Source organism: Chiloscyllium plagiosum, chromosome 11, assembly GCF_004010195.1.
Source record: "Chiloscyllium plagiosum isolate BGI_BamShark_2017 chromosome 11, ASM401019v2, whole genome shotgun sequence".
Lineage (NCBI taxonomy): Eukaryota > Metazoa > Chordata > Chondrichthyes > Orectolobiformes > Hemiscylliidae > Chiloscyllium > Chiloscyllium plagiosum.
Window position 1 is genome coordinate 59531087 of NC_057720.1, and position 14830 is coordinate 59545916.

Here is a 14830-nt window from a genome sequence, read left to right on the forward strand (position 1 = left end):
TCAAATTTACAAGAATTCCTTGAGGAGGTAACAAGTATAACTAGTTGGGCACCTTATCTAAGAAAAGATATCCTGCCTTTGGAGGTAGTCCAGAGAAGGTTTACGAGGCTGATCCCACGTATGGTGGGACTGTTTTATGAGGAGAAACTAAGTACGTTGAGTCTGTACTTATTGGAATTTAGAAGAATGAGAGGGACCTTTTTGAAAAATACAAGATTCTGAGGGACTTGTCAGGCTAAATGTGGAAAGGTTGTTTCCCCTCATGGGTGAGTCTTGGACTAGAGGACACAATCTCAGACAACATGGTCGTACATTTAAGACAGATTAGAGGAAAGCTTCCTTCTGTCCGAGGATGGTGAATTTGTGGAATTCTTTACCGCAGAGGGCTGTCAGACTGTGTTGTTATTCAAGGCTGAAATAGATAGATTTTTCATCAATAAGTATATCAAGGGTTGTAAGGAAAAGTCATGAAAGTGGAGTTGAGGACTGTCAGTTCATCCATGATCTCGCTGCATGATGGAGCAGACTCAATGAGCTGTATGGCTTACTTCTGCTCTCAAGTTTTATGGTCTTATGTGAAGTGTAAATGTTGTCTTGTACTGGATGTTTGAATTTTCTGCCTCTGTGCCTCATATCCGATGTAATCCAAAAATATCCTACAGAAAACGCGAAGTTCATTTATTGAACAGTAAATGATTATCTCTGGTAGCTATATATTAGATGGTTATACATTTGTAAAAGTCAAAATTGGTTTTGTCTCCAGAAATGCACCTACTAATTAGAATCATGTTCAAAATTCCTGTTAATCCATTTTTTTTGTATCAGGCAAAGTGTAAAGATCGTTTTGTTTTGTTTTTGATTTTTTGACTTGTAATTTTTATTTTTTTACCTTTGATACCTATATCAGCTTTTGAAGAACAATTTAGATACATGATAGCGGATTGTGTACGACCATTGCCAAAAGTGTAAACAGGACCTCAGTATATCTTCATATTTATAGATAAAGCAAACTTTTTATTAACCAGCGCCTATGAGACCATGAGTATAGCGGTTAATCAAGTGGTCTACATAATCAAGGAGCTTTTGAGAGGTACGATCAGACTCAAAACCATGATTAAGGCATAATGTCAAGAATATCCACAGGGTTGGGATAAGGGTTAGATTTTTAAATTATTTGTTACCAGATGTTCTCCAAATTAATCTACTGGATTTACCTCATTTGAATTAGTTTGTGATCATGAGACTAGAGCTCCATTAAAATTAGTTAGGGAGAAATTCTTGAATGAGAAAGATGAATACTGAATGTTGGATTATAGGTCCCTGTTTCTAGAAAGACTCGCAGGAGCATGTAGAGTGGCACAGGGACATTTAAACATTCCACAGGTGAAAATGATAGACTAGGAAGATAAACATTGAGCAACTAATGTGCTTCAGGTGGGAGTTGAAGTATTGGTGTTGTCATCTTTAAAGGGGGAACCTTCAGTGGTCTGTATAAAGTAGCTAGAATGTTTAATAAAGTGGCATATAATAAGTATCCCTGATTGGAGGAAGAAGAATCAATGTCACATTAACATGCTGAAAAAATTTCATGTGTAGAAAAGGATAAAGAAGAGCAAATGTGTCAAGTGGTAAGAGGAGTCGAAAATGACAGAGGTAATGAAGGTGAAATAGGAGAGGTAGACAGTTCTCAAAGTGAACTTCTGGCAATTTGATTGGCTAACACAGAAATATTAGGGCAGTTAGACATTGTGTTCTCATATTTGGAGAATAGGCAATGGGAGAGTCTTACTGAGAAAGTATGCAGTAATCTGTTGAGATATACCTGGATGTACTAACCAGACATGATGTGGATGTAGCAGAGTCAGCTTTGATAAAATGACATCCTTATCAGTAAAATCCTGAAAAACTAGCTCAGGTGGAAACATACTTGCGGGCCACTTGATTGATCCTAGTCAAAATCACTGGAGTTCATTAATTGTGTTGGTTCTGAAACCAGATGGATCAAGCTGACATTTTTATTGATTATAGAAAGATAAATACAGTTATGAAAACAGATTTGTACCCAATTCTATGATTGGAAGATTGCATTGATAGAATTGACAGTAAGCCTGAAGAAGGCTTATGCCCGAAACGTCGATTCTCCTGTTCCTTGGATGCTCCCTGACCTGCTGCACTTTTCCAGCAACACATTTTCAGCTCTGATCTCCAGCATCTGCAGTCCTCACTTCCTCCTCCAGTTTAATAGCTACTCCAGACTATGTATTTAGTATGACGTTTTTTGAGTAACTACTTAGTTAATTCACTAGAATCCTCTGAAGTCTTGAATTAAAGTAGGAGATATTAGAAATGTGACAGGAAGCATCGTATTCAGCAGAAGTTCTGAATATGCTGATTCCAGTCAGCCATTCATTAGATTTGAGTGTGCATTTGTGCTCAAGTTACAATCATTAGCCTACCAAGTATCTGTGGGTAATACTATTGTCAAGTCCATTTGCAAGTCATTTTGTAGGCAAGTCAGAACACAACACAGGATAAACTTATGTTTAGAGGATTTATTATGTAGAGGAAATGTTTGTGCGATGGATCTTTAAAATTACATTCCTATTTGGGATTGCGCTTGTAAGTATGACGTTCATAAGTCAGATGTTCGTAATTAGGGAACCCACTGTATAAATATTAGGACAGAACAGGTGGGTGTATGGTGAAATGAGATGTCGATACTTGCTGTCTGAGGTTTTGTAAGTTATCAATTGGTTGTCGCTACCTTTGGTAGCATAACTGAGCAGGAATCTGAATTTTCTGTTTTTCACTTGTTGCACAATTTTGGACTTTTAACAGGCTGGAATGTATGAGGCAGTTAATGAAGTTTACAAAGTTCTTATTCCAATCCATGAGGCTAATCGTGATGCAAAAAAACTGGCAACTATTCATGGTAAACTCCAAGATGCTTTCAGCAAGATAGTCCATCAGGTAATTTATTTCACACACTTCATTTAAATTTAATTTCAAATATTCTCTTTAATAGATGGATAGTTGATTTTAGATTATTTTCTTAAAGTTGACTAGTTCTGTTTTTTGCTGTTAGAATTCAGTGTATCCTTGAAAATAATATGTAAAAAGTGCTTATTTAAAGTTGCGTCTGCATGCTTTTCTTCTTGCACCTGACCCAAACATTACAGGATCTTTTTTGTTGTGTAATTTCTTGACACGACTCTACTTTCTGTTATACAGAGCACTGGCTGGGAGGTAGGTGTTATTTCTGTTGATGTTGGAACACTAATGTTTAATGTAAGATTCATGCCAATGCTTTGCCCATCTGTACTGGCTGTGGGTGTTCTGTATTGTCTGGCTACGAAGCCATTTCCTTTGGCCGCAGAATTGTAAGATTTTTCTGCCATGGTCATGCGAAATGCTTTGAGATAAACAGATCTCACAGTCGGTACTTGTAAATAGACATTTTCTCACTAATGAAGAGTCCTGTGAATGAGTCACTTCCATTATCACTAGCTTTTAATTATGTTTGTTTCACCAACATGTATTTGCCTCTCACAGCTACTAGCAGTAAGGTTTTCTTTATTTTATTAGTCTTAGTTTGTACATGTTTTTCTCAATGCAATTATTTGTGTCCATTGTTCACAAGTCACACATTGCAACATTGCATGGTAAAGTATCTCCCTAGCCTGTTTACCTCTCCAGTTGTGATTAATGTTGATCTCCACTACTTCCTCCATCATTTATCTTGTGATGTGCTGAGTATGCTATCCCTTTTATACTGCTTAGTGCACGCTGTGCTGTGATGTTTAGAGTGGAGCTAATAGCTGCTGTCTTTAAAAATTTATTTTTATTGCCAGAATTGTAGCTTTTTTTGTTTCAATAATCCCTGCCCTTTTCAAGTAATTTATGTTTTCTCCTTTCTCTCTCTCTTTCCCTCTCTCTCTCTCTCTCTCGCCCTGATGCTGACCCCTTCCTCCTGCTTTTATAACTATCTTATTGTGGTAAGTTTTCCACTTTGTTGACCTATTGTGACGCCTGATGCATTCGATGACATTTTGTTTTGGGGAAAGAAATTACAATTTGATGTCAGTCACACACCTTCTGTTTTCTCCTGTGGGAGAAATCTTTGATTTTATCATTCAACCCATACACGAACATTTATTTTATTGGGATCAAGATCGTTGTCTTATATGACTAAATATTTTTAATAATTCTGCAAAATTCACTCCAATTTGTTCAGTCCCATAAGCTTTGAACATTACATGTTCTGCAAATTTTGGCAGGTCAATACCACCCTAGCCTAGGCCACATCCTTTCTATTTTATGTGATTATTGAACAGTATTTAGTTTAGAATACTGTAGGCTAGCTTTAAACTGTACTCAATTAAGGTTGAATTGGAGCCCTGCCAATAAGTCTTTAATTGCTGTACAAAAGCTTGTTAACCAGAATTGGTAAAAATGAATATGTCCCCTGTGAAGTTTAATATGTGAAAGACTTATCTGTAAGTGTGAATTCACAATTGAAGCTCCAAATAAAACAGGTGGAGTTCACTAGATTTAAGCTGTGTTTTATAATGTCTAAATCACTATGTAGATATCCTGCATTTGCCACATTTTGGTTAACTTATGAGTGAACGATTATTGCCCAAAACATCGTAATGCCTGTGAACCAAAGAACTGAGTTTCCTATTGAGTAGAAATCATCACAACATAACCAAAGTATATTATGCCTAATTGGATTGAATCCACTTGTAGTTGCAGAGTTTGGTCACTTAAAGATTTCAGGCACACCCTCAGTGTTCACCAGCAACTGAAAAGAGAAAGTCTGTTCCTATTGCAGTGGCTGTCTTGTCAGCTTAGTATAACTATTGTCCACACAGTTAGGAGGTCTCCAGTTTGGATTATCGTTCAATAATTCAGTCAAATAAGGGATTTGCTCTTGGACCCTTTTTATTTGCTACCTGTCTCTACATAATCCCCGATCAGAAGGAAGCTGCTGCCAGGATTAGTTCTCACCTTGAAGTATTGTTGAAAATGGAAAGGGCCAGTGATGGAAATTGCGTTGAGAAGGATGAGAACTTCCTGCTGTCTCCTGGTAATATTTTGCTTGTGCTTGTTGAGGTGCAGTCACCCCACCACTCAGGAGTATGGAATTTTAGAAATCCCAAAACTGATACTCTCTGTCACTTTGCACAGGAAGAATAAGCATTCCCTCATTGAAAGTTATATGAAAATTGGGATGATAATGTCATTCATATTTTGGATACATGAACAGGAATATTTGACACCCATGAACCTGGGGTATTCTTAAAAGAAAAGCAGAATAACTTCCATTGTTCTGCTGACATTTGTCTCAGGAACAACATTTTCTTATGAAATCCATGCATTTGCAAATTCCTAATTCCACCTTGATTCCACTGAACTGAAATCACAAAAATCAAATCAGCATCAGTTCATCACATTAATGTGCCGAGGATAGGTATGCAGAATGGGTGCTACATTTGCTTAGATAACAACAGGAATTGCAAACAAAGTTTCTGAGAGATGTGAAATCGGAGTAGACCATTCAATCTCTTGAACTTGTTTTGCCATTTAATTAAGCTGTGCTGATCAACACTTTATTTCTCTTTGTCCACCATTGCTCCACATCCTTACCCACCAGAATCTGTTTCAGTCTCAAAAGCTCCAATTATTAGAGCATTCTTGGATTTTTGAAGAAGAGTTCTTGTTCTCCACTTTGTATGAAGAAATGCTTTCTGGTTTCACTCTTAGCCTAACTTTACCTTTTTTAAGATCACGCCGCTACATTTTTGCAGCATGAGCCATCTCAGTTTTTCTTAACAACTTCAACATCTCAATCAGATCATCCTTCAATCTTCTGTGAAGGAAATACAAAGTTAAATTTGTTCAGTCTGTCTTTTGATCCTGTTGTGTTGAGCCAATACTGTATGTGACTAAGGATAATTTCCTTTCATTTGTATTCCAATCCCTTTGAGATAAAGGCAGCATTTAATTAACTTCTTGATTGCTTTTTGTACATGCTTACCAGTTTTTAATGATATTGAATTAGACTTCCAAATCTTTACCCTCTTTTACTGTCCTATTTCTTGCCCTTTCGAAAATATTTGTATTGAGGCCATAGTGGATGGCCTTACACGTGCACATATTAAACTTGCTCCGCCTTAATTTTGATTACTCCCCTAATTTGTCCATAACTTACTGCAAAATCTACATGACATGATGTTGCACCTAACAGAATAGAGTCATCTTTCTTTATTTCTTCATTCACTATCTTATTGTGAATCGTCAATAAATAGTGAAAAGATGAGGCATATCCCTAAGGAAGACCATTTACCACATCTCATTAATTCGAGAATAAATTATTTCTTCCTGTTCTCTGCCTCTTACATTTAGTTGCCAACGAAAAGACTACCTCCAAATCTTTGCACACCCATTTTGTCTAATACTTGTTGTCTGTAGTCTTATTGAATGCCTTCTGGACATCCATGTGGACCTTTGATACTCACTTATCAAGATGTCAGGACAAGTTTGGGAAGTAGTTATAAAGGCATGTAGGACCCTTGGCTTTAAAAACAGAGGTTTAAAGGACAAGATGAGGAAGATTTCAATGGATCTTTATAAAAGAATGACAGCCTCACCAACAGCATTGTTTCTAATTCTGGTCTCAGTACTTTAGGAAATGTGTGAAGGGTTCAGAAAAGGCCTGACAAAATTTCAGGTAACGTCTTCAGGGATGAGTGATAGATGGCTGGATTGGAATAGCTATGCTGTTCTATTTACAAAATAGCAGGTCGAGAAGAGATTTGATGCAGGGGTTGAAAATTATGAAATGTCTGGACAAAGTAGATAGTAACTGATGGGTGGATCAAAAACTGGTGGCAATGATTCAAAATGATTGGGAAAAGAAGCAGTGGTACATGAGGGAAATTCTTATTTTTGCAAAGACTCATGAGGATTGGGCTGCAGAAAGTTACAGAATAAAAGTTCTAGGGAGTCTTCGTCCATGAATCTCAGAAATCTAAAGTTAATGTTCAGTGGGTGATAGAGAGGGCATATAGATTGTTGGCTTTTATTTCAAAAGAAATGGACTATAACAGTAGGAAACCTTTGCTAAAATGTTGCTAAAACTATGCAAAGGCACAGTTGGAAGACTCTGAACAGTTTTGGGCCTTTTATCTAAGGAATGATAATCTGGCAATGGAGGCCGTCAGTGATCGTTCATGAGGCTGCTCCCAGGATTGGAGGGACTGTCTCATGAGGACAGATTGAGTAGGTATAGCCTGTACCCATTGGGATTTTGAAGAATGAGAGGTGACCTTATTGAAACCTACCAGATTCTTAGGAGATTTGATGCTGTAGATGCAGAAAGGTTTTTTCCCCTTGTGGGAGAGTCTAGGATCAGAGGATGTTATCACAGAATAAGGGGTCACCATTTAGGACAGATGAAAATAATTTTTTTTTCTCAGATGTTAGTGAATTTGTGGAATCCTTTACCACAGCGGGCATTTGAGGCTCGATCATTAAGTGTATCTAAGGCTGATATAGACTGATTTTTAATCAAGAATTCAAGGGTTGTGTTGTAAAAACAGGAAAGTGAAGTTGAGGATTATCAGATCAGCCATGATATCATTGAATGGAAGAGAAAACTTGATGGGTTGAATGGCCTACTTCTGCTCCTGAGTGTTATGGTCTTGTGATCTGTAATGTACTGCTTGAGAGGTGGTAGAGGCAGATTCAGTCATGGCTTTCAGACAAAATTTATATAACCACCTGAAGGGAGAAAACGTACAGCAGCACAGGGAAAGGAAAGTGGAGCGGGCTGGGAATCTAGCCGAATTGTTTTTCAGAAAGCTAGTGTAGACAATGGTGGGCCAAATGGCCTCCTCTATTCTAACTATTCTATGATTCGTGACCACATCAAAAAACCTGATTAGGTTAGTCAGCCATGACTTAACCTTAACAAAACTATGCATGCATATTTACAAAGAAGCAGATCTTTCAAATACTTCTATGAGGAGGACTAACCGTAAATATTTGTACTTAATGCCATGTTACATAAAAGGGGAAATCAGGAGTGAATATACCACAATATGTTTTGTTAAATGATCTCTGTATCACGTCGTGCATGTTGCAATTTTTATTATTTTAAATAATTTGCCATTAAGTTTAGTATTTATTCCTGTGTTGATTTGTGGCTGATTTGTGTGTTCTGCGTTGCTAATTCCACTGTTAATCTGCCTTGCCTGTTATTTGCATGTATATTTTCTATGTGTTGCCAAAATGTAGGCAATATTACACTGAATAAGGTATATACCCGAAAACACTTCTAAAGTATATACACAATAGTAATTCAAATGTGACATGACAGAATGGAAAGACACAAGTTTGGTTCACCCACTCTACAGCATTATCAAAGTAAAATGCTAAAAATTGATGTACTTTGTGAAGACAGTTTTAAATTCTCAGTGATTTGTTGCCACATCATTGGTTCTTATGCACTACTGAAAAAGCAGTGCCAGAGAAGAGCGACAGGCTACTCACTTGCCCTCTCAGTGGCAGAAGGACTAGCAACAACTTGTTGTTTTCTTGAAGCATAATCCTGGTGAGTATCAATCCTGATTAATGAAAGAAATAAAAGGATGCAGTTCCAAAGAGTAGAAATCTATGTAAAATTAATCCTTCTGCCTTTCTGGAAAAAAGGATTATGCAGATTACAGACTTTGAACTGGTGTCAAACATTTCCATGGAGATTCCAAATCAGCCCATTGAAATAAACAGAAATAATGAGAGACATGTGGCTGAGAGAGGAATTACATTTTGAAAGCTGCATTCACATAAAAATGAGTCAATATAAAATATACAAAATAGATTAATTGGGCAAAGTTCCATGTTTGCAAAGCAGTTTATGTATTTTAGTTTTCATTCTCATCCATATTGAATGATAAGCAATCATTTCTCTGTGATATTCTAATTCTCTAACATTCGTTAACATTCTAAAGGTTTTTATTTTTTTGATTAACAATTGTGTGTACTTCTCGTTCTCAATGCATATGTTGGTGTGGATTACCAATTAAAAGATTTTATTTTAATTTAGACTTACCCAAAGCTTTTGGTGAATTGTATTTTAGTTCTATAGTGGACACTTGTTGAATTTTATTGCTGTAACATCATTCAGAGAGAATTGACTCTATTCATCCAATAGTACTTTCCAGATTAGTATAGCCTAGATTATTATCTTTTGATAAATTCGAGACTTACACATTGATATTCAACACAATTGAACCACCTCTTTCTGTGCTCCCAGCAACCACCAGAGCTAAATGTTTGGAGCATCGGTCATTATTACAGTAATTTTAGTATACGTCCCATTGCTGAAGCAGAAAAAGCAAAAAAAATAGGATTGTAATGGTTTAATCTTTTGTGATTTATGTATTTTAAATGCTGCAAAATTAGGCATTTGAGGTTTCTTGGAGGGAGAAGTTTGTTTCAGTTTTTTAAAATATAAAAATAATTTTTGTCTCAGCTGCCAAACAGATTGCACAGTGTCGATACAAACCACATCAGGAACATCCTCTGGCCAATCTGTAAAATGTATTAAGCAATCTTATCTCACCCGAGTTAGCAACTGAGCCACCATCACATCAGTAACCCTGTAGACTAGAGGGCAGGAATAATTGTTTCTAATTGACAGGCTTTGGGTAAAGACAGAATTGGGTTCAGCTGTGATGATCCCACAAACATGTTCTAAATTTACCTGTGAAGGATGCCCACTTAGAGACAAAGTACTACCTAATGTGAAACATTGTGATATACATATGTGTAACTGATGATGTGACTCTGGAATCAATAAGAGGGAAGAGACCAGTCCAGGATGTGCATGAGGAAAGAGAGATATCTTAAACATGGTGCTGAAGAGCGTAGCCTTTACAGATGTAAATAAAGGAATGTTACAGTATATAAGAGCCAGAAATTATAGACTGGTGAGCCTTATGTCTGTGATAGGTAGGTTGTTGGAAGGGATTCTGAGGGACAGGATTTGCATGCATTTGGAAAGGGAAGGACTGATTGGGGATAGTCAGCATGGTGGGAAATCATGTCTCACTAACTTGATTAAATTTTTTGAAGAGGTGACAAGGAAGATTGATAAAGGCAGAGTGGTAGACTTTGTCCATATGGAATTCAGTAAAGCGTTTGGCAAGGTTCCACATGGTAGATTGGTTAGTAAGGTTAGGTCACATGGGATCCGAGGGGAGCTAGCCAACTGGATGCAAAATTAGCTTGAAGATGGGAGTCAGTGGGTAGTGGGTGGAGGGTTGTTATTCAAACTGGAGGCCTCTGAGTAGTGGTGTGCCTCAAGGATCCGTGCTGGTTTCACTGCTTTTTGTCATTTATATATATGATTTGGATGTGAATAAAGGGGGTATGGTTAGTAAGTTTGCAGATGACACCAAACTAGGTAGTGTAGTGGACAGCGTAGAAGATTATCTCAGAGTACAATGGGATCTTGATTAGATGAACCAATGTGCAGACGGAATTTAATTTAGATAAATGTGAGATGTTGCATTTTTGTAGCGCAAACCATGGCAGAACTTACACAGTTAATGATAGCAACCTGAGGAGCCTTGCCAAACAAAGAAATCTTGGGGTAAAGGTGCAAAGTTCCTTGAAAGTGAAGTGCAGAGCTGGGCTGAGGAGTGGCAGATGGAGTTCAACCCTGCCAAGTGTGAGGTTGTCCATTGACATAAAGAATAAGCTGCAGGTGCGCATAAAACGGATTTGTTACAATGCACAGTGCCAAAAGCTTGTCTAAAGTTAATGATGTACTAGCTTATGCATAATACATTAGATTAGATTACTTACAGTGTGGAAACAGGCCCTTCGTCCCAACAAGTGTATAACGACCCTCCGAAGAGCAACCCATCCAGATGCATTCCCCTACATGTTTCCCCGGGTACAACAGAGTGTTACAAGGGGACATAAATTTAAGGTGAAGGGTGGGAGGTATAGGGGAGATGTCAGGGGTGGGATCTTTACCCAGAGAGTGTTGGGGCATGGAATGCGCTGCCCGTGGGAGTGGTAGAGTCGGGATCATTGGCGACCTTTAAGCGGCATTTGGGTAGGTACATGGATGGGTACTTAATCTAGGTTAGAAGTTCGGCACAACATCGTGGGCCGAAGGGCCTGTTCTGTGCTGTATTGTTCTATGTTCTATGTTCTATGTTCTAAGGTGGTGAAGAAGGTGTTTGGCATGCTTGTCTCAGTGGTCATAATATTGAGTATAGGACTTGGGATGTCATGCTGTGGCTTTACAGAACATTAGTGAGGCCATTTTTAGAATATTACGTACAATTCTGGTCACCCTTCTGTAGGAAAGATGTTGTTAAGCTTGGAAGGGTGCAGAAAAGATTTACAATTACTAGGTTTGGAGGGTTGAGCTATAGGGAGAGGCTGAATAGGCTGGAGCTATTTTCCCTGGAGCTTGGAGGCTGAGGGGTGACCTTATAAACTTTTAGCTGCCAGAACTGTATCTACTTCCTTCTTGAAAATATGTAATATTTTGGCCTCAGCTTCTTTCTCTGACAGTAAATTCCACAGATTCACCACTCTCTGGTAAATAAATTTCTCTTCCTCTCAATCCTAAAAGGTTTACATTAATCTTTAAACCATGACCCCTGGTTCTGGACTCTTACACCATGGGAATATCCTTCTTGCGTCTAACCTGTATAATCTTGTTAGAATTTTATAGGTTTCTATGAGATCTCCCTTCTTTCTTTTAAACTCCAATGAATATAATCCTTTCTCTTAAATCTGTTACATATCTATCCTTTCATCTATCCCTGGCTGTTTGGGGATCAATTGTACACTCACAACAATGTGCTTCTTCCTTTTTGTTTTCAAGTTCTACCATATGGCCTCACTTGAGGAACCTTCTAAAATATCATCCCTTCTTCTTATTGTAATTGTTTATTGGATGTCTAGCTTCCAGCTACTGACAACATTGCACTGAAATTACTCATCCATGACAGCAAATAACCTCATGGTTTGGCTTATCCTCCACTCTGCCATTAAGCTGAGGAATCTGTCATTGTTCTGTGAGAAGCACCAGCACGCACACCTATAAATGAGGTTTGAAACTGGTGAAGTTACAACGTATGATTTTTGTACGCCAAATAAAAGAAGTAGTGTGAATCATCCTGCACACAATGATCAGAAATAAATTCTGCAGTCCTGCCACGTTCGGTTATGAATGGTGGTAGACAATTGAAGAACTAACAGGAAGAGGAAGTTGCAAAAATATCCCTGCCCATTACAATGATAGAGCTCTGCTTCAGTGTGAAAGACAGGGATGAAATATTTGGTTCCTTCTTCAGGCAGAACTTCAACCAGAAGTGCTAAGTGGATGATCCATCTCTGTCTCTTCCTGTAGTCCTCAGCCTTCAATTCATTCTATGGTACCAAGAAATACCTGAAGGCACTAGATACTACAAAGTTTATGGGCCCGAACAACATAGTTGTAATAGCACTGAAGAAGGAGTTTGGCATATTTGTCTTCATTGATCATAACATTGAGTATAGGAGTTGGGGTGTCATGTGATTGTACAGGACGTTGGTGACGCCACGTTTGGAGTAATATGTACAATTCTGGTCACTCTTCTATAAGGAGGATGTTGTTAAACTTGAGAGGATGGAGAAAAGATTTACAAAGATGTTGCCAGATTTGGAGGGTTTGAGCTTTTGGGAGAGGCTGAGTAGGCTGGGGCTGTCTTCTCTAGAGTGTCAGAGACTGAGGGGTGACCTTGTAGAGATTTATAAGATCATGAGGGACAAGGGTCAGGTGAATAGCCAAGATCAGCTTCCTCTGGTGGGAGAATCCAAAACCAGAAGACATAGTTTTAAGGTGAGAAGGGAAAGATTTGAAAAGGACCTGAGGGGCAACTTCTTCATGCAGAGGGTGGTGCATATCTGGAATGAGCTGCCAGAAGAAATGGTGGAGGCTGGTACAATTACAAGATTTAAAAGCATCCGAATGTATATATGAATGGGAAGTGTTTAGAGGGATATGGGCCAAATGCTGGTAAATGGGACTAGGTCAGATTGGGATGTCTGGTTGGTGCTGGTGAGTTGGACTGTGCGGTCTGTTTCCATGCTGTATGACCCCATGACTCTTAGGAGATTGAAACATTTTATTTAGAGATCAGAAGGAAGCAGCATGAATAATAGTGTGCAGATACCCAGAACCAAAGATGCTCCAGACTGGTATCTCAGTGTGTAGGCTGTAGGACAAGAAAAAGTATGTTGGTCTCATGAAACTAAACTCCAGTGTTGGGTCAGTGCCTTCACAATAGCTGTGGGAGAATGTTAAAAGTGTTACATTGAATATTATTTACAGTATTCATTTAGTATTGAAAGAATTAAATTTCACTAGTAATGATTTAAAATGCAATGTCGTAACAGTAATCACAACCCAATCAATCATTGCTTTGAAGTAATGTATGTAGGAAAGCATGGACCTGCAAAATATTGATACCAACAAAGCACTTACAGGAAGGCAGAATATAAATGCCACCATCATGTCTCAGAGAGATGCTATGTTGAGGCAAAGCTGTTCTGAGTAAGAGGGAGGACCTATATTTTGGGAGAGAAAGAGTGGGAAGCAATTTTCAGTACTTTTTGGAAGAAGCAGTACATTTGATATTACATTTTTTGCAAATGTTCTGGCAAGTGGCAACTGTGGGCAAAATATATTGTGCATTTCTCAGTTATGTTTTCACACTTCTTTGGCCACATGTTTTTCAGTAGCTATCTCCAGAATGACACTGACATACACCCCTTAGTTTACCATACCCACCATATTAAATTTTCTGGGATGGAGGGAAGGAAATACCTTTTAGAAGGTATATGATTGACGTTGAATGTGAGAGGGAACTTATTCCAGAGGTGAGGATAAATGACAGAGATCATAAGATTCCAGTTAATTTGTTGTTTTTGGGAATAAATGAATATTTAGACTTTCTGTTTAGTTAAAGTGAGTGGTATAGGATATATGCAGGCTGTGGAGGGAGTGGAAAAGATGAACAGAATGGACTTTTAGTGCTTCATGTATTATACTTGAGAAATGAAAGTAGAATCATTGCTTCAGTGGGATTGTGTGATTATTCACAAGATAACCATAAAAATTCCCTTCTGTAGGATGGAAAGAGGATGTTTGGTACCTATTTCCGCGTTGGCTTTTATGGATCCAAGTTTGGTGACCTGGATGAACAAGAGTTTGTTTACAAAGAGCCAGCTATAACAAAACTGGCTGAAATCTCTCATCGGCTTGAGGTGAGGTAGCTCTGATGTAACTTTAAGAATGATCTATTTTGAAAAAATATTTTTCAATAAATTGTCAGCAAGTTGTTTTTAATTTTAAAATATATTCTAGGCAGTAAAGCTTGGGTTTGTTTGTGCAGAATTGAAACCAACTTGAAGTCTCCAAGTCAAACAAGGTTAGAAGTAGGAAGATTATTGGTTTGGAGTAGACAGATGAGTGTGTGACAGCATCGGACTGAAGCTGTTAAAATGAAATGTTCTGACTGGATAGGAAAGCAGCAGAGGGTAAACTGGAGCAGGATAGAGGAGTAGGTGAAATAAGATTAGAAGCAGGGAAGAGAATACGGAGAAGATTCAGATGCCAGAGAATGTGAAGATAGACTGAGTTAATAGCTAGGAGAAAGTGAGAACTGCAGATGCTGGAGATCAGAGTCGAAAAGTGTGGTGCTGGAAAAGCACAGCCGGTCAGGCAGCATCCGAGGAGCAGGAGATTCGACGTTTT

The 14830-nt window shown here is 38.2% G+C and overlaps 1 protein-coding gene across 13 annotated transcripts in view; it reads left to right on the top strand.

Annotated features, from left to right (window-relative positions):
* Nucleotides 1-14830, top strand: part of dock7 (dedicator of cytokinesis 7) — a 170611-nt gene that overhangs the window by 141719 nt on the left and 14062 nt on the right. For 6 of the 13 annotated variants that reach the window (XM_043699459.1, XM_043699462.1, XM_043699463.1 and 3 more), the window contains 3 exons: nt 2839-2970; nt 3232-3246; nt 14215-14340. In XM_043699459.1, coding sequence (XP_043555394.1) covers nt 2839-2970; nt 3232-3246; nt 14215-14340 — 273 coding nt within the window. Of the gene's footprint in view, nt 1-2838; nt 2971-3231; nt 3247-4000; nt 4490-14205; nt 14341-14830 lie in introns of those variants that run through there. The other 7 variants (XM_043699460.1, XM_043699464.1, XM_043699468.1 and 4 more) reach the window with 4 other exon arrangements.